Raw genomic sequence first — 19,773 nt, 5'->3', positions numbered from 1 at the left:
AAAGCGATCAAAAAATGTCACGTGCCCGAAAATGGTACCAATAAAAACGTCAACTCGTCCCGCAAAAAATAAGACCTCACATGACTCGGTGGGTCAAAATACGGAAAAATTATAGCTCACAATATGTGGTGATGCAAAAACTATTTTTACAATAAAAAGCGTCTTTTAGCGTGCGACAGCCGCCAAACATAAAAACCGCCATAAATCGTAAATCAAACCCCCCGTTATCACCCCCTTAGTTAGGGAAAAATAATAAAACTAAAAGAAAATGTATTTATTTCCATTTTCCCGCTAGGGTTAGGGTTAGGGTAGGGTTAGGGCTAGGGTTAGGGTTAGGGCTAGGGTTAGGGCTAGGGTTAGAGTTAGGGTTAGGGTTAGGGCTAGGGTTAGGGCTAGGGTTAGGGCTAGGGCTCAGATTAGGGTTAGGGGTGTGTTGAGGTTCGGGTTGGAGTTATAATTGGGGGTTTCCACTGTTTGGGCACATCAGGTGCTCTCCAAAGGCAACATGGCGTCTGATCTCAATTCCAGCCAATTCTGCGTTGAAAAAGTCAAATGGTGCTCCTTCCCTTCCAAGCTCTGCCATGTGCCCAAACAGTGTTTTACCCCCACATGTAGGGTATCAGCCTACTCAGGACAAATTACAAAACAACTTTTGGGGTCCAATTTCTCCTGTTACCCTTAGGAAAATAAAAAATTGGGGGCAAAAATATAATTTTGCGGAAAAAAATGTTTTTTTTATTTTCACGCCCAGGCGTTATAAACTTCTGTGAAGCACTTGGGGGTTCAAAGTGCTCTCCACACATCTAGATAAGCTCGGTGGGGGGTCTAGTTTCCAAAATGGGGTCACTTGTGGGGAGTTTCAATAGTTTAGGTACATTAGGGGCTCTCCAAACGCATATGACACCCGCATACCAATCCATCAAAGTCTGCATTCCAAAACGTCACTACTTCCCTTCCGAGCCCCGACGTGTGCCCATACAGTAGTTTTCTCCCACATATGAGGTATCAGCGTACTCAGGACAAATTGGACAACAACTTTTGGGGTCCAATTTCTCCTGTTACCCTTGGGAAAATAAAAAAAATGGGGACTAAAAGATGATGTTTGTTGAAAAAATACGATATTTTTATTTTCACGCCCGGTCGTTATAAACTTCTGTGAAGCACTGGGGGGTTCAAAGTGCTCACCACACATCTAGATAAGTTCCTTGGGGGGTCTAGTTTCCAAAATGGTGTCATATGTGGGGGGTTTCTACTGTTTTGGTACATCAGGGGCTTTCCTAACGCGACATGGTGTCCGATCTCAATTCCAGCCAAAAACGTCAAATGGCGCTGCTTCCCTTCCGAGCTCTGCCATACGCCCAAATAGTGGTTTACCCCCACATGTGGGGTATCAGCGTACTCAGGATAAATTGCACAATATCTTTTAGGGTCCTGTTACTTTTGAAAAAATAAGAATTGAGGGTGAAAAGATCATTTTTGTGGAAAAAATATGATTTTTTAATTGTACTGCTGTACGTTATAAACTTCTGTGAAGCCCTTGGGGGTTCAAAGTTCTCACCACACATCTAGATAAGTTCCTTGGGGGGTCTAGATTCCAAAATGGTGTCATTTGTGGGGGGTTTCCACTGTTTTGGTACATCAGGGGTTTTCCAATCGCGACATGGTGTCCGATCTCAATTCTAGCCAAAAACGTCAAATGGCGCTGCTTCCCTTCCGAGCTCTGCTATGCGCCCAAATAGTCATTTACACCCACATATGGGGTATCAGCGTACTCAGGACAAATTGCACAATAACTTTTAGGGTCCTGTTACCCTTGGAAAAATAAAAATTGGGGGTGAAAAGATCATTTTTGTGGAAAAAATATGATTTTTTAATTGTACCGCTGTACGTTATAAACGTCTGTGAATCCCTTGTGGGTTCAAAGTTCTCACCACATATCTAGATAAGTTCCTTGGGGGGTCTAGTTTCCAAAATGGGGTCACTTGGGGGGGTTTCCACTGTTTAGGTACATCAGGGGCTCGCCAAACGTGACATGGCGTCCGATCTGAATTCCAGCCAATTTTGCATTGAAAAAGTCAAACGGCGCTCCTTCCATTCTGAGCTCTGCCATGCGCCGAAACAGTGGTTCCCCCCCACATATCAGGTATCAGCGTACTCAGGACAAATTGCACAATAAGTCTTGCAGTCCAATTTCTCCTGTTACCCTTGGTAAAATAAAGAAAATTGAACCTGAAGTATTTTTTTTGTGAAAAAAAGTTAAATGTTCATTTTTTTTTTAATATTCAAAAAATTCCTGTGACGCACCTAAAGGGTTAATAAACTTCTTGAATGTGGTTTTAAGCACCTTAAGGGGTGCAGTTTTTAGAATGGTGTCACTTTTGGGTATTTTCTATCATATAGACCCCTCAAAGTGGCTTCAAATGTGAAGTGGTCCCTAAAAATAAAATGGTGTTGCAAAAATGAGAAATCGCTGGTCAATTTTTAACCCTTATAACTTCCTAACAAAAAAAAATTTTGGTTCCAAAACTGTGCTGATGTAAAGTAAACATGTGGGAAATGTTATGTATTAAGTTTTTTGTGTGCCGTATCGCTGTGATTTAAGGGCATAAAAATTCAAAGTTGGAAAATTGCGAAATTTTCAAAATTTTCGCCAAATTTCCGTTTTTTTCACAAATAAACGCAAGTTATTTGAATGCAATTTTACCACTAACATGAAGTACAATATGTCACGAGAAAACATTGTCAGAATCACCGGAATCCATGGAAGCGTTCCAGAGTTATGACCTCATAAAGGTACAGTGGTCAGAATTGAAAAACATTGGCCCGGTCATGAACGTGCAAACCACCCTTGGGGGTGAAGGGTTTAAGTGGTTCTTGTCATATTCTGGCTTCGAGCAGTTGTGGAATAGGGCTCAGCACTGTATGGGACCGTGTACCAACACTGCCTCAGTAATTCCACAACTGAACTCTTGACAACGCAGACCTGTTCATTGAAAATCGTTTCAGGTGATTACCTGTTGCAGCAGCTTTAGCGAATGCCAAGTGGGTGTCATCAGAGTAAAAGGGGGGTACTATGTGGAGTCTAAGGTGCCACAGATATTCTGGTTTGTTTCACTCGTGTTTTATTACTCCTTATCTCCATATGTGCTTATTTTTGTGGTTTTGTGTTTTGCGTATATTATTAACCTTTATATTATTATTATTATTTATTTATATAGCACCATTGGTTCCATGGTGCTGTACATGAGACTGGGTTTCATACAAATTACAGATATCACTTACAGTAAACAAACTAACAATGACAGACTGATACAGAGGGGAGAGAGGACCCTGCCCTTTCGGGCTTACATGCTACAGGATGGTGGGGAAGGAGACAGTAGGTTGGTGGGTTGCAGCAGTCCCGGTGTTGGTTGAGGTGATATCACTGGTAGTGGTGAGAGAGAAGGAGGTAGCGGCGTCATTGCAGGCTGTAGGGTTTCTTGAAGAGGTGGGTTTTCAGGTTCCGTCTGAAGGATCCAAATGTGGTTGATAGTCGGACTTGTTGGGGCAAAGAATTCCAGAGAATAGGGGCTATTCGGGAGAAGTCTTGGAGGCGGTTGGGTGAGGAGCGAATAAGTGTAGAGGAGAGAAGGAGGTCTTGGGAGGACCGGAGATTACGTGAGGGAAGGTATCGGGAGATTAGATCAGAGACATATGGGGGAGACAGGTTATAGATGGCCTTGTAGGTCAGAATTAGTAATTTGAACTGGATACTCTGAGGGAATGGGAGCCAGTGAAGAGATCTGCAGAGGGGAGAAGCGGAGGAGTAACGAGGAGAGAGATGAATTAGTCGGGCGGCAGAGTTAAGGATGGACTGGAGAGGTGCGAGGGTGTTAGCAGGGAGACCACAGAAAAGGATGTTGCAGTAGTCGAGGCGGGACATGATGAGGGCATGCACAAGCATTTTAGTAGATTGAGGGTTGAGGAAAGGACGGATTCTTGAAATATTTTTGAGCTGGAGGTGACAGGAGGTAGAAAGAGTCAAAGGTTATTCCGAGGCAGCGGACTTCCGATACTGGGGAAAGCGTGATGTCATTAATTGTTATAGCTAGGTCGGGTAAGGAAGATCTGTGAGATGGAGGAAAGATGATGAGTTCAGATTTGTCTACATTGAGTTTGAGGAAGCGAGAGGAGAAGAAGGAGGATATGGCTGATAGACATACTGGGATTCTGGACAGCAGAGAGGTGACGTCTGGGCCACAGAGGTAGATCAGCATAAAGGTGGTAGTGGAATCTGTGGGACTTTATGAGTTGCCCCAGACCAAGTGTATAGATTGAGAAGAGTAGGGGTCCTAAAAGAGAGCCTTGGGGGACTCCAACAGAAAGAGGATGGGATGAGGAGGTGGTGTGGGAGTGGGAGACGCCAAATGTGCGGTTGGAAAGGTATGAGGAGATCCAGGATAGGGCAAGGCCTTTGATGCCGAAGGAGGAGAGGATCTGTAGTAGGAGGCAGTGGTCAACTGTGTCAAATGCAGAGGACAGGTCTAGAAGCAGGAGTATAGAGTATTGTCCTTTTGCTTTGGCTGTAAGTAGGTCGTTAGTAATTTTGGTCAGGGCTGTCTCAGTGGAGTGACGGGGGCGGAAACCAGATTGCAGATTGTCAAAGAGCAAGTTAGATGATAGGTGGGAGGAAAGTTCAGCGTGGACGTGCTGTTCCAGGAGTTTGGAAGTGAATGGAAGCAACGATATTGGGCGATAGCTGGACATAGCGGTTGGGTCGAGGGTTGGTTTTTTTAAGGATAGGCGTTATTGTGGCATGTTTGAAAGCAGAAGGGAAGGTACCGGATGTTAGAGATAGGTTGAAGAGGTGGGTTAGGGATGGGATAAGTGTGGTGGTGAAGTTGGAGAGGAGGTGGGATGGGATGGGGTCGAGTGCACAGGTTGTGAGGTGCGATTTCGAGAAGAGACGATTAAGCTCCCCTTCAGTGATGTTAGAGAGTGAGGTTATGGGGTTTGGGCATTGGTCTGGTATACAAAGGGGTTGTGGTGGTTGAGTGATGAAGACTTGCCTTGTTTGGTCAATCTTGTTTTTGAAGTGTGTGGCAAAGTCCTCGGCAGAGATGAGGGAGGTTGGAGGAGGCAGTGGTGGGCGGAGGAGGGAGTTAAAGGTTTTGAATAACTGTTTTGGGTTGTAAGATAGGGACGATATGAGGGTTGTGAAGTAGGCCTGTTTAGCAGAGGTGAGGGCAGATTTGAAATCAAGTGTTGCCTGTTTGAATGTGGTGGTCATCTTGCGATGATCATCTTTGTTTTCTTCCAGCGCCGCTCTGCAATCCTGGACACTTGCCGGAGCTTTTTAGTGGTGTTATTGTTTCAGGGTTGTCTGTTGATACGTCGCATTCTGCCATGAACGAGAGGGGCAACTGCGTCAATAGCTGATGCGAGAGTGGCATTGTAGAAAGCAGTGGCACCGTCTGTGTCATGGAGTGAGGATATGGATGCCAGTGGTAGAATAGAGTCAGAGAGCGCGTGGGTGTCTAGGTGTGCAAGGTTTCTGCGGGGGTGTGCGTGTTGCTGGACATGGGTGCCAGGTGAGGAGGACAGGGATGAGAAAGTGAGTAGATGATGGTCAGACAGAGGGAGAGGGGAGGTGGTGAAGTTAGAAAGAGAGCAGAGACGGGTGAAGACCAGGTCTAATGTGTGTCCATCTGTGTGGGTGGCTGAGGAGGACCACTGAGTAAGTCCAAAGGATGAAGTAAGGGACAGGAGTTTGGAGGCTGCTGACTGAAGGGTATCGGTAGGGATGTTGAAGTCACCCATGATGATAGTGGGGGTGTCAGTTGAAAGAAAATGAAGAAGCCAGGTAGAGAATTGGTCAATGAAGGCAGTGGTTGGGCCTGGAGGTCGGTATATGACGGCCACTTGGAGGTTGGAGGGAGAGTAGATGCGGACAGAGTGGACTTCAAAGGAGGGGAGGATTGAGGAAGGAAGAGGTGGGATTGGGTTGAAGGTGCAGTTGGAAGAAAGGAGAAGACCCACTCCTCCACCGTGTCTGTTGCCAGGGCAAGGAGTGTGCGTAAAGTGGAGGCTGCCGTAAAACAGCGCAGAAGGGAAGGCGGTGTCAGAGGGTGTCAGCCATGTTTCTGTGAGGCCGAGGAAGGCAAGATTGTGAGAGAGAAAGAGGTAGTGAATCACATGGAGCTTTTGCAGATGGAGCGGGCTTTCCAAAGTGCTCCCGAGAGAGGGAGCAGGGGGTTGGGTGTCAATGGCACGGGTTTTAAGTTGGAAAGATTGCGGTAGTTCTTAATAGATAGGGAATGGTAGGAAGGGGAAGTAGTGGGGGGCATGGGCTGTGGGGGTCCAGGATTGGGAGATATGTCGCCAGCAGTGAGGAGAAGCAGAGAAAGGGAGAGCAGATGGGAGAAGGAGAGTGGGCAGCTTGATTTATGCTTCATTTGGACAGATTTGAGGATGAGGAGCAGTTCAGCAGAGGAGGTCAGGTGGGGAGGAAAGAGGGAAGGGGAGATGATTATTTGGTTAGAGGGTGCTGGGGTTTGGGGATAGCGAAGGAGAGTGAGGACTAAAGGAGCAAACACTGTTAGGGCATATGTAAACATGGTGAAGAAATAAGATAGGTTAAGAAAAGCAAAGTCCAAGTAATAAGAAGGGCTGACTCAGCAGACATACCCAAAAGAGACAGGTAGATAGTGTGGGGTCCTGACTCCTGCCAAGACTAACTGCTGTAGTAATAACTGCATTTTCAAGATACTTTTGCTGCAGTGGTACTTATGCTGCAGGGACACACGTGCCTGACCCGCACACGTGCCCCCCTAGAAGGCATCTGAATATATATGACTGAGTAGGGGATCAGGTGAGAGGGATTGTGGGAACTGATTTGGGATAAATTACCAATTGCCTAGCACACCAGGGGATGATAGACAATCAAAGGCACAGGGCCTGGCTACATCCATATGCTAGTAACACCTTACACCTGATAACATCTCTACAGACCCCAAGATGCCTATACAGCAGTAAGTATTGAGTTCAATGCAACAAATGAATTTAGCAAACATTCAGAGGCACTGTTATATACCATTAAATGAAATGCTGCACTAGATGACAGCAAACAGGGATTGTAGCAGAAGCAGGAGCAGAGGAGATTGTACCATTAAATGAAATGCTGCACTAGATGACAGCAAGCAGGGATTGTAGCAGAAGCAGGAGCAGAGGAGATTGTACCATTAAATGAAATGCTGCACTAGATGACAGCAAGCAGGGATTGTAGCAGAAGCAGGAGCAGAGGAGATTGTACCTGTGTGAATAGAGAGGAGCTTGATGATAATTCTCGGCCGTAGTAATAACTGCATTTATTATAGTCATATATTGTGACTATACCTCTATATATAGTATGTAGTTATAGAAATGACTTTAATCCTCTTGCGTCTTCTTTGTGTTATTAATACGTCTTTTTTTTAGGTTCCATAGAAGATAAAGAGACAAAACCATTGGCCTTATCATGTGACCTATATGTATGGCTTCCCCTGGCAGGACTTTGTGGCTTCTTACTGATCTGTCTTGTGATCACTTCCATAATGCTTTGCTGCCGTAAGATATTTTTATATTATATATTTATTCAAGGATATTATCTATCTACCTGTTTAGCGCTCTATCTATACAATAAATTATGGCCTCACTCCAGGAAAGAGATAGTGAAAGAAAATGTGGCCCTTAGTCACCCATGTATAGGCAACTTTTCATCTCCTCAAACTGTAAGCCTTTCTCAAGCCATAAGGTACCAAAGGTACCAATCTATCTCATATTTATTTGCTCCGGAAAAGAAGAAAGCAGAAAACTCTGGATATGAGTTGCTAGTCTTATGGTGTCGTCTCTGCGTCTTTCCACAAAAATGAAAAAAACATGAGCACTTCAAACAAGGTCAATTGATTTACGGTATTTATGTGCGGTCTTTACATCTTTCCAGGTGGCTGAGCCTTTTACAATCCTTGAAGGTTCAGCCAGTTAAAGAGCACCCGTGAAAGGTCAAAATTGTACAGTTTTTTTCTCTTATATTATTCCCGCTACTCCCTGGATTATTCCACTTTTTTCTTTTCTAAAATCCACCATACAGTTCCAGAGATATGCGCCTTTTTTTTGGTTGTAAATTGTATGGTCTTTAAAAGGGGAGTGGCTCTCACAGTAATTATGCAGAGAAGCCTAAAGATACGCCCCAGAGGATCCTATGAGCCACACCCTTTGATAAATAAACCATAAAAATTAGCGAAAAAATTGAATTGTCAAGGAAACAACGGGAAAACAAAAACAAAAACGTATTACTTCTTACCAGGTGACAGATCCTCTTTAAAGGACCCAAAACATCATACAGAGCATGGGTGAATAAATCAATTTATTTTATTTTTCACTATAATCTTGTGGTCCTAAAGTTTTTTACATATTTATTAACTATCTACTTTCCATATATATATATCTAAATATCTTATATCCATCTATTAGTCTATGTAACTATTATTTTATGTATATATATACCCCATTTGCAATATTTTCTTAATATTTATCTCCTTTATAAAGAAATAAAATAGGTTTATTCTATTTATTTATTTTTTATAGATAAAGGACATATACACACATGGTGAAAATTGTTGGTACCCCTCTTTTAATGACAGAAAAACCCACAATGGTGACAGAAATAACTTGTATCTGACAAAAGTAATAATAACTAAAAAATCAATGAAAATGAACAAATGAAAGTTTGACATTGCTTTTCAACCATGCTTCCACAGAATTTTAAAAAAATAAAACTCAGGATATAAGCATGGACAGAAATGATGGCACCCCTGAAAATAATGTGACAAGAGGGACATGTTAATTTGCATGTGTCCACTAATTAGCATCACAGGTGTCTACAATCTTGGAATCAGTGAGTGGCCTGTATAGAGGCTACAGATACTCACTGTGCTGTGTGGTGACATGGTGTGTATCACACTCAACATGGACCAGAGGAAGCGAAGGAAAGAGATGTCTCAGGAGGTTAGAAAGAAAATTAGAGACAAACATGTTACAGGTAAAAGTTATAAGGACATCTCCAAACTGCTTGATGTTCCTGTGACTACAGCTGCACATATTATTCAGGAATGTAGCCAACCTCCCTGGACGTGGCCGCAGGAGGAAAATTGCTGACAAATCAAAGAGACGGATAATACGAATGGTAACAAAAGAGCCCAGAAAAACTTCTAAACAGATTAAAGGTGAACTTCAAGCTCAAGGAACATCATTGTCAGATCGCACCATCCATTGTTGCTTGAGCCAAAGTGGACATCATGGGAGACAACCAAGGAGGACACCATTGTTGAAAAAAATCATAAAAAAGCCAGACTGGAATTTGCCAAACTACATGTTGGCAAGCCACAAAGCTTCTGGGAGAATGTTCTATGGACAGATAAGACAAAAATGGAACTTTTTGGCCAGGCACATCAGCTCTGTGTTCATAGACGGAAAAATGAAGCATATCAAGAAAAGAACACTGTCCCTACTGTGAAACATAGAGGAGACTCTGTTATGTTCTGGGGCTGCTTTGCTGCATCTAGCACAGGGTGGCTAGAATCTGTGCAGGGTGCAATGAAATCTCAAGACTGTCAAGGGATTCTAGAGAGAAACTTGCTGCCCAGTGTCAGAAAACTTGGTCTCAGTCACAGGGCATGGGTCTTGCAACCGTAAAATGACCCAAAACACACAGCTAAAAACACCCAAGAATAGCGAAGAGGAAAACATTGGACTATTCTGAAGTGGCCTTCTATGAGCCCTGACCTAAATCCTATTGAGCATCTTTGGAAAGAGCTGAAACATGCCGTCTGGAAAAGGCAACCTTGAAACACGAGACAACTGGAGCAGTTTGCTTTTGAGGAGTGGGCCAAAATACCTGTCGAGAGGTGCAGAAGTCTCATTGACAGTTACAGGAATCGTTTGATTTCAGTGATTGCCTAAAAAGGTTGTGCAACAAAATATTAAGTTAAGGGAACCATAATTTCTTTCCAGGACTATTTCATGAGTTTTAATTTTTTAAAAATCTGGGAAGCATGGTTGAAAAGCAATGTCTGACTTTCATTTGCTCATATTCATGGATTTTCAAATATTATTAGTTTTGTCAGATTCAAGTTATTTCTATGACCATTGAGAATTTTTCTGTCATTAAACGAGGGGTACCAACAATTTTGACCACGTGTGTGTATATTAAGAAAAATAGGAATGAGGGAATATATTTTACATATAGTGGGGTTGTCCTCATTGTGCCCTTTTTATAAAAAAGGACAGAGATAGTTGATCTGACAGACGCAGCTCACCTCTGGGACATCAAAAAAAGTTGGCATATCTCCTGATGCCTCAAAAAAAATCCAAAACCACTTAGCATATTTTGATTTTTTGATGTAGGTTTCCTACTAGATTCAGGTTGTGGGGCACATGAGGGTCAGTCAATGGCATCAATGTCTTATGCAACAAAGATCTGCCTATATAATTTCGCCACACGAGGCTGGGGATCGTCCTACACCAGGAGGAACCCGAGACACAATGCAAGAGAAGAATGCCTGTAGGAAAGGGAGAGAGGGAATGCCTCCTGTAAAAGGGTGTATGGTTCGGAGACGCTACGGTACTTCAGAGGAGGAGTGGTTCACATGAAATCCCCCAACAAGACCAGCTTGAAAAGTTGGGCAATAATGGTATAACATAGATGGCCCATTATTGAGGGGCCAACAAATAATTGTTACCGCATTGCCAGATAATGTTTGGCTGGGCACAACTGCTATAGTGCTTGTCCAAATTCATTCCACTCAGTTATATATAGGAGAAAATATTATAATTTAATACTGACAGTAATCTAGAGTTTTATTTTTTTGCACAATTCACAGAATCCAACATTGCACTTATTACTCATAGTAGAGAAAAAAATGAGATAGGTACTCCATAACTAATCCAACCCAATACTATACCAGCATCATGCACCAATTTCTGAGAACCTAAATGAAAGGTGACAATGAATACGACCGTCATAATTATATAAAAGAAAAAATACACTGGTCAAGAAAAAGAAGGGAAGACTTAAAGGGAATTTGTCAGTAGGTTTTTGCTATGTAATCTGGAAGCAGCATGAGGTAGAGATAGAGAACCTGATTCCAGCGATGTATCACTTAGTTTACTGGGTGCAGCAGTTGTGATAGAATCACAGTTTTCTCTGCTGCAGATCAAGCAGAGCTAGAATACTGAGCTGTGTATAACCCCGCCCCACCCACTCATTTGCAGCTATATCTGTATGACCCCTCCCACACCACTGATTGGCTGTTTTATCTATATAACTCCGCCCAAACCACTGATTGGCTGCTTTCTGTGCACAATGAATACAGATAGAAATCAGTGGTGGAGGCGGGATTGGATCAGGATGCCTGTGACACATTATTCTCTGGTGATAACCTCCTACTGATAAAACACTGATTTTATTGAAACAAAAAGCACAGCCTAGTAAGTGACACATGGCTGGAATCAGGGTATCAGCCTCTATATCTTGATTCTCTACGATTACACAGCAAAAACCTGCTGACAGGTTCTCTTTAAATCCCACATTGGATCTCGATGAATGAAAGATTCAAGTTGAGAATCTCTACTGATATAAATTATGTAATTTGTTGAGAACAAAAATGACGCATCAACGGTCAATGGAAACCAAAATCATCAGCCAACTGAAGCCTGGATTCCAAATCATCTGAAAATCAAAGTCAAAATAAAGAAATTCCCAGTTTGCATGAACTTCATCATGGCATTTCTTAATGTGTCTCCGTAGTTTATGGTCCTCGGACGTCTGTGTGCAGTTTTGACAATGTCCTTGCATGGACCAGATGATATTGGTGATGGTTTCTTGGAAGAGTTCCTTCCAGACCTGGATCGGGGCATCAAAAAGCTCCTGGACAGTCTGTGGCATATCTTGGTTTTTTGGATGTAGGTTTCCTACTACAGGGTGGGCCATTTATATGGATCCACCTAAATAAAATGGGAATGGTTGGTGATATCAACTTACTGCTTGTGGCACATTAGTATATGGGAGGGGGAAACTTTTCAAGATGGGTGGTGACCATGGTGGCCATTTTGAAGTCGGTCATTTTGGATCCAACTTTATTTTTTTCAATGGGAAGAGGGTCATGTGACATATCAGACTTATTGAGAATTTTACGAGAAAAACAACGGTGTGCTTGGTTTTAACGTAACTTTATTCATTCATGAGTTTTTTACAAGTTTATGACCACTTATAAAATGTGTTCAAAGTGATGCCCATTGTGTTGCACTGTCAATGCAACCCTCTTCTCCCACTCTTGACACACTGATAGCAACACCGCAGAAGAAATGCTCGGACCTGACACCTATAATGTGGTGGTGCACCATCTTTCTGGAAAAACTCAGGGAACGTGCCATCTTCAGTGCATAAAGAGGGCAACACATCATCAAGTAGCAATTTCAGATATCCAGTGGCATTGAGGTTTCCATTGATGAAGAATGGCCCCACTATTTTTGTACCACATATACCACACCATACCATCCATTATGGGTGTCAGGTCCGAGCATTCCTACATGAAAGTTTCCTGGAAAGTGGATTGGTCATCTTGGTCCAGTTGAATGACCACCAAGGTCTCCCGATCTGACCTCCTTAGACTTTTATCTTTGGGGTCATCTGAAGGCAATTGTCTATGCTGTGAAGATAGGAGATGTGCAGCATCTGAAACAACGGATACTGGAAGCCTGTGCTAGCATTTCTTCTGTGGTGTTGCTATATGTGTGCCAAGAGTGGGAGAAGAGGGTTGCATTGACAATCCAACACAATGAGCAGCACTTTGAACACATTTTATAAGTGGTCATAAACTTGTAAATAACTCATAAACGAATAAAGATACATTAAAACCAAGCACACCATTGTTTTTCTTGTGAAATTCTCAATTAGTTTGATGTGTCACATGACCCTCTTCTGTTGTGAGCTCTTTTTCGGGTTTGCCTCTGGCTTCTGGTGAGGGTTATGGAGCTGGCTGTGCTGACAGAGGAGTAATGAGTTTTCTATCTGGACTCCCTCTGTTGGTGAAGGGAGGTAATGAAGCTGATCTAAGTGGCAGAGACCGTCCACCTGAGGAAGAGGACTGTGATTGGACATCAGGAATTTCTGATTGGATTTAAGGCTGCCGACTCCCTAGTTTCTTGCTGGTGATTTCTCCTGACTGTGGCTTCTGGTTTCCAGTTTGGGTCCTATTTATTTAGGTGTATCCATATAAATGGCCCACCCTGTAGATTCAGGTTGTGGGGAACATGAGGGTCAGTCAATGGCATCAATGTCTTATGCATCTGTCTATACAATTTGGCCACACAAGGCTGTGGATTGTTCTACACCAGGAGGAACCCAAGACCCAAAGCACAGGACTAAGGATTGATAATAGCTTTGAGGATTTCACCCTGGTACCTAACATGAGTCAGAGTACCGTTGGCTACAAGGTGGAGGTTAATGTGACCCCCACAAGAATGTGCCTCCCCAGACCATCACTTACCAACCACCAAACCAGTCATGTTGAAGGATGTTGGAGAAAGCATAATGATCAACAGACTTTTTCACGTGAAATGGCACAAACCTTGGTATCTGCTACGTGTTACTGGGACTGCTGGGAGACACGGCAAACCCATGGATGTGCCATCTTGGAGAAGCTGGATTACTTTTGTACCCAGAATGGACTTCAGGTACCACCTTATGCTACCAGTAGGAACAAAGACTCTAACCAAATGTGAAACTAGAGAACTTGTCTGTGGACGCCACCTGCACCACTCCCTTTTGGATGGTTTCCTTACTGTTCCTCCCCAGTGCACTTTCATTTGTACCAAGCAGGTGGCCTTGAATTACAATCGAATATGCTTCCAATTGGAGATTGATATTCCTGAACTTTAATTGATTTTCAAATCCTCCCTTAATTTTTTTAGAGCAAACAAGCTGAAATTGTAGGATCCCTACAGACAAAGAAGGGTCAAGAACACATAATACGAGCTGAAACACTTGCATGAAACTCTACAATTCCCATTATTTTCTGTTTTTTTTGGGGTCACTTGAGATCCTACAAACCATGGGACTTCTAAGTTTTTTTTTTCTTTTTATAGAGTTCATTTGTTTAATGACAGTAGTCCATGTTTTAGTTTTGTAATTTTTTATCTTATTTTTTTAGGGACAAGAAAAAGGCGATGCCGGTGTAAACCTAGGTGAGAACTTCTCCGAAACTGATATCCTCAAGAAACCTAACTCAATACAGCATAAAGATTTAGGATCTAATTCATCAAGATTGGCGTTTTGAACCCCGGTCTTGAGTCCGAGCCATGCATACAGTCATCTGACTCTTCCCTAAGTGGCGATATTTGTAGTTTTTACACTTTCAATCAGGAAGTGTTTGTTTTTTTAGAAGATCCGTCCCATAAATTGTCAGTGGCAGCTCAATACTTTCCCCACTTTTTCATACACTGAACACATATTGCAAAATATTGTCCATATAATGACATTCTGTGTCCACATACATTTAAAGTGAAAATTCTTTTTATCTTATCTTATTCCTGCTGCTCCCCTGAGTATTTCATTTTTTTTATATTTTGCTTTTTTTTTACACCATACTGTTCCAGCTATCTGGTACCATTTAAAGGGGATCTGTCACCTATCTAAAGTCTCCTCCTATTTTATTCCCATTGTTGCTGAATATTCCACTTTTTTCCTTTTTTTAGATCTGCCATATGGTTCCAGAGATATGGTCCTTTATATTTAGTGCTAATTTTTATGTTCTTTTCCAATGGGGAGGAGCTCACAGGGTAATTATGCAAAGCAGGCTATAGACACACTCCAGAGGATCCTTGGTAAAGACCCTAAAAATGAGCAGTAAACAAAAAGTCCCACATCTCTGGAACCGCGTGGGTGATTTAAAAAAAAAAAAAGAAGCAAAATATCCAGTATTGGTGTGAAAATAATAAAAGCAAAAGCTGAACACTTTTAGTTGTGGACATGTTTATAAATGGTGCCGTACAATGTTCATGGTGTCTCCTAGAGAGAGCCACATGGAGTCACACACTGAACATAGGGTTAAAACTAGTGAAGTGGAAGGCCCATTATGCAGTACAGGTTACGTGATTGGTAGATTTGCACTTCCACATTTTCACCACTGATGGGTAGAAGACAGGAACATCGTGAAGAGTAAATTCTTGTTTGTTGAGGAGTTCAGTCTGTAGAGCGGCTGTGGTCAGTACGGTATCACAGTATGTACAGAGAAAACAACAACCTGACAACAGAGAAGTTTCATTTCCTTCATTAACGAAACCACAGAAAAGTTTTGTTTCATTACCATTTCTTTTATGTTTTGGACAATTTTTCACATTGCACATCGCAATACCCAACATTTCCTCTGGGACCCGCATCTAGGAGGAACATGAGATTCCCGTGGTTGCTATTCGTCAATCCTATCCAATGTGTTCAATAACTAAACCAGACCCCGTCACTGTCCGTATTAGGGAAGGAAGGGGGCTGGCTTAGATATTGAAATGAGTCAGTCTGCCAGCCCCGATGACACACATTACTGGCCATGTGCCGACACGGGAAGCCGTCTTCTGGAGAGTGATGTTTTGGTGCCGAAATCTTGAGATAGGGGCTCCATTCTTAATTAACGTAAATTGGTAAATTGTACCTTTTTCCAAACATTAAAAAACTTTTTAATGCAGGGCAGCCCCTTTTATTCATCTCCCTCTGTTTTTTTTACACTAAAACTAATCAGTAAAAATAAAATTAAATATTGTAAGACAAAGTAAAAAAAGGAAGGTTTTTCCCTGCAGCAAAAGTCTGAGCTGTACACAATTGTGTCTACTTCTCAGATGTATATTATATAGACAAAAGTATGTGCCCCCTTCACATTTCACCTGGACAAGCTCTATTGACCTGCTTTTTTTGAACAAAAATCATATTACTAAGAACCCTGTGTTATTGAAACGCACTTGCTTTTTACTTATTTAGTTATAGCAGGGTTTCTGTTTATTTTGCTTCTTGTAGGTTTTTTCAAGATTTTGGAGGTGTCTATGTTTTTTTTCTCCCTTCATCCAAAAGAGCATTTGGGAGATCAGACACCGATGTTGGGGGGAGGCCGGGCTCACAATCCCCCAAAAGTGTTAAAAGGGGCTAAAGTGCAGCTTGTCATGTTCTTCCACCAAACTACACCAACCATGTACTTTTGGATCTTGTGCACTGACCACAGTCAAAGGGAACAGAAAATATGATTTCCCTAATGGTGGCAGCTTTACACCACTCCATCCTACGCTCAGCATTGTGCTTGGTGATGTAAGGCTGTATGCAGCTGCTCGGTCATGAAAATCCTGGCAGGGGCGCAGTGTTTGTGCTGATGTTATACCAGAGGAGGTCTGGACTCTGCAGTTATGGAGTCAGCAGAGCGGTGGTGACTTTTCTGCTCCTCAGCACTTGGTGACCCCACTCTGTAGCATTACGGGGTCTCCACTTCATGGCTGAGATGCTGCGGTTCCTTCCAGTTCTCAATAATATCAATCACAGGGGATGGGGGAAGTTTCAGGAGGAAGAAATGTCATAAAGGACGTGTTACCCCGGTGGCTCCTATTACAGGGCTGCGCTGATATCAATGAGATCCGCACCACGGCCGTTCTGTCACATTAGTAATGGCAGAAGGCATGGGAAGGGGTCGAAGTTATACACTGGGGGGGGCAAGGAGCCGGATGTTATACATCGGGGGGCAATGGGGCCGGATGTTATGCACCGGGAGCAATGGGGCCGGATGTTATGCACCAAGTGGCTTAGGGCTGGATTTTATACACTAAAAGCAGTAGGGCTGAAAGTTATTCACCGGGGTCGATAGGCCGGATGTTGTGCAGCGAGGTCGGAGGTTACACACTGGGGGACAATGGAGCAGAAGTAGAAACCGGAATTCAATGATTATGACTTGTGTGCCTACAGTTTTCTTATATGTCTCAAATTTCCTGCCTCGAAATATAAAAAATTGCTCCTATTTACTGTCAGTAAACTAATGTATTAAAGTACACAGAACATTAACAAGTTGTCAAACTTTTTTATTTTTACAGTAAACTTCCCTAATATTAATGGGTCACAATTCTATTTCACAGGCCCACAGAGGAGAAGAATGGTATAATGAACTTACCAAAAAGACCCTTGTAATGTACAGGACGAACTCATTGACTTTCTGCTTCCCGTGACGCCTCCGACACTCCATCGCGCCACGCTCGGCTGTTGTACAAAGCTTTCACTGCAGCCTCCACGTTACAATTACTCATTTCTTCAGGAAGCCGAGAAATATGCCGCTTATGACATTGATTATGTATTTCTGGCTGCCGCATCTTAGATTAGGATTTTACTGGTTTGTGTAAAGATTTATTAAGCTTAATCCAAATGCATGTACATCAATGGGCAGCATGGTGGCTCAGTGGTTATTAGCTTCAAGGTTGTATAATCTCCCCCTCTTTGGGTGGGTTTCCCCAGGGCGTTCTTGATTCCTTTTACACTATAAAAAATACTGATGGTTTAATTTACTTTTTAAAGAGATTATCTAGTTCAGAAAATGCATTTCATATGTCCTATCATGGGGTCCTTATCCCATAGACCAGAGAGGAGAGCAGCTGCAAAGAGCGCCTCTCCATGGAGGAAATGCCCTGTCCTGTATCATACAGACCATCTATTGATGTGACTACTTCCTGTGTAGTACCCCATTTCTCCAGTGGGGGTGCTGCAGTGTAATTGAATACTTACTGTCAGGTGTCTCCTAAGATAAGTCCATGCAGATTTTCCAATTTGTCCATGTGCCTTGAGGGATCACATGATCCAGCCGGCACTGAATGTCCGTTGCGCTAACATCGACGGGTCACCTAGTACAGCACCTCCAGAGCACGTGTTCCTCCTTCTTGTCTTTGATTGACAGGCCTTTCCAGCCTTTCATCCCTTTCGAAAGTAAGATTAAAGAGCAGTAACTTGAAGGGCAGGTGGGGCGACATAGCGCTGGGAAGAGGATCCGCAAGGGAGCCCATGAAATAGACACTTCCCGCCACAATCGAGATTTGAAGAAAGCAAGAGAGAAAAATCGCAAGACCACCGGGCACAGCATGCAATTAGGACGACGGGTGTAGTCACCAACAGTCAGAGGGCGATTGGCCTGATATTTGGAACAGTTTGAGAGGTAAAAAAGGAAAATAAGACTTCCCCTTTAATAATGTTGACATCTTGACGTGAAGATACAACAGTCTGAGGTCGGTGGTCTTTGGTTTTCCAGATTTGCAGTTGTTAGCTCACAGTCCATTAGTGTCACCAAAACAACAATTCTTTGTCCTGTTGATTCACAAAGTCAGAATTTTGGGGTCAATTTTTGAAAATGCAAAAGTGGGAGCACAGAATAATATTCCTGGGAACAGTCCTGATTTCTGTAGAATGGGACTATTAGGACTAAGAATGGGAAGATGTTGTGTGAAACTTCCAAGATCCTGGCGTTGAACTGTAAGGGGGTGGAAAAGAAACCACAGATACTCACCACTTCATGAACCTTCTGGTTAACCAGAATGGCCACCACTAGGAGATCCATCGTTGTTATGAAGTGATGCACTGCTACCATATCACTAGGCTGATCTGTCTGTATAGGAGCACCGAGTCCTCCGTGAACCTGTAATATGCTGTAAATCATTTGCAATTCAGCTTCGTCGGAAACAGATGCACCATAGAACTATCCAAAAAGAAAAATAACTCACGGACTTGACTGGGAGACTAGAACCTCCAGTAATCAAAGATGAACTATGGGAAAACTTGTGCTCAATTTTCCCACAGTGCCTCCGCAGGAGTAATTAAGCATTACACAGTTTACCCTCAAAATTTGAAAATTTGCAAAAAAAAAAACCTTTCAATTTTTACACTGATGGGATTTTGTTTGCGTAGCGAGCTAATGTTTTTATTGATACAGTTTGGGGCTAAAAGTTTTTTAAGAAATTTTGTTTGCATTTTTTGTCGGAATTGAAGCAACTGGAAAAATCCAATTCTGGCATTTTTTTTTCTTGACAGTGTTAATTAATTTTAGGTATTGATGGATTGGGCAGTGATGACACAAATATATATTCTTTTATTTTATGTCTGTATATTTATTATGAAAAGGGGATGTTTGGAAAGTTTTATAATTTAAAAAAAAATTATAAAACTTTTTTTTTTTTTACTATTTGTGCTTCAACCTGGGATTGACCAATTTTCTATAAATGCAGGTAGGTTTTCACTGGAGCACAATCATGGCACACACAGAGGCCTTCTGCAGACCACCAGCTGCAAAGGAAACCCATCGGCACCCCACGATCATGTCGGAGGGGGTTAGTGGATGCATGGGACAGCCATCATCTGCCGGGTATGATGAAGTCCTACATCAAAGAAGGGAACCTGACATTGGAAATAAGGTCGCGTCTTATGTTGGGCTAAGATTAAAGGGGTTGTCTTATGTTCAGGAGCGCACCGCTCCCCTGCCTCCAGTCTTCCTGCGCTCCTGATGGTGCTGGCGGCATCACTGCATCATTGATCCTGACAGTGCGCTCTGCCTTTTTCAAATTTTTAATAATGAGTAAACAATTTTCACAACTTTGCAACTTTACTTATTTTAGAAGACGAGAAAACCCCTTTAAGAACAACAATAAACATCTCCTACACTCGTTTTTTTTTCCATTTCAATCAGTTGACATAAA

General features: G+C 42.5%; 1 protein-coding gene across 1 annotated transcript in view; it reads left to right on the top strand.

Moving 5' to 3' along the window:
* Positions 1-19,177, top strand: part of CD8A (CD8 subunit alpha) — a 48,897-nt gene extending 29,720 nt beyond the window's left edge. The window contains exons 4-6 of the mRNA XM_073562089.1: positions 7,456-7,584; positions 14,229-14,262; positions 17,179-19,177. Coding sequence (XP_073418190.1) covers positions 7,456-7,584; positions 14,229-14,262; positions 17,179-17,230 — 215 coding nt within the window. The 3' untranslated portion in view covers positions 17,231-19,177. The remainder of the gene's footprint in view (positions 1-7,455; positions 7,585-14,228; positions 14,263-17,178) is intronic.
* Positions 19,178-19,773: the final 596 nt, after the last annotated feature.

Source organism: Dendrobates tinctorius, unplaced genomic scaffold, assembly GCF_039654945.1.
Source record: "Dendrobates tinctorius isolate UK_male_01 unplaced genomic scaffold, ASM3965494v1 ptg000334l, whole genome shotgun sequence".
In the NCBI taxonomy this organism is placed as follows: Eukaryota; Metazoa; Chordata; class Amphibia; order Anura; family Dendrobatidae; genus Dendrobates; species Dendrobates tinctorius.
This window is presented reverse-complemented; position numbering and strand designations above follow the sequence as displayed.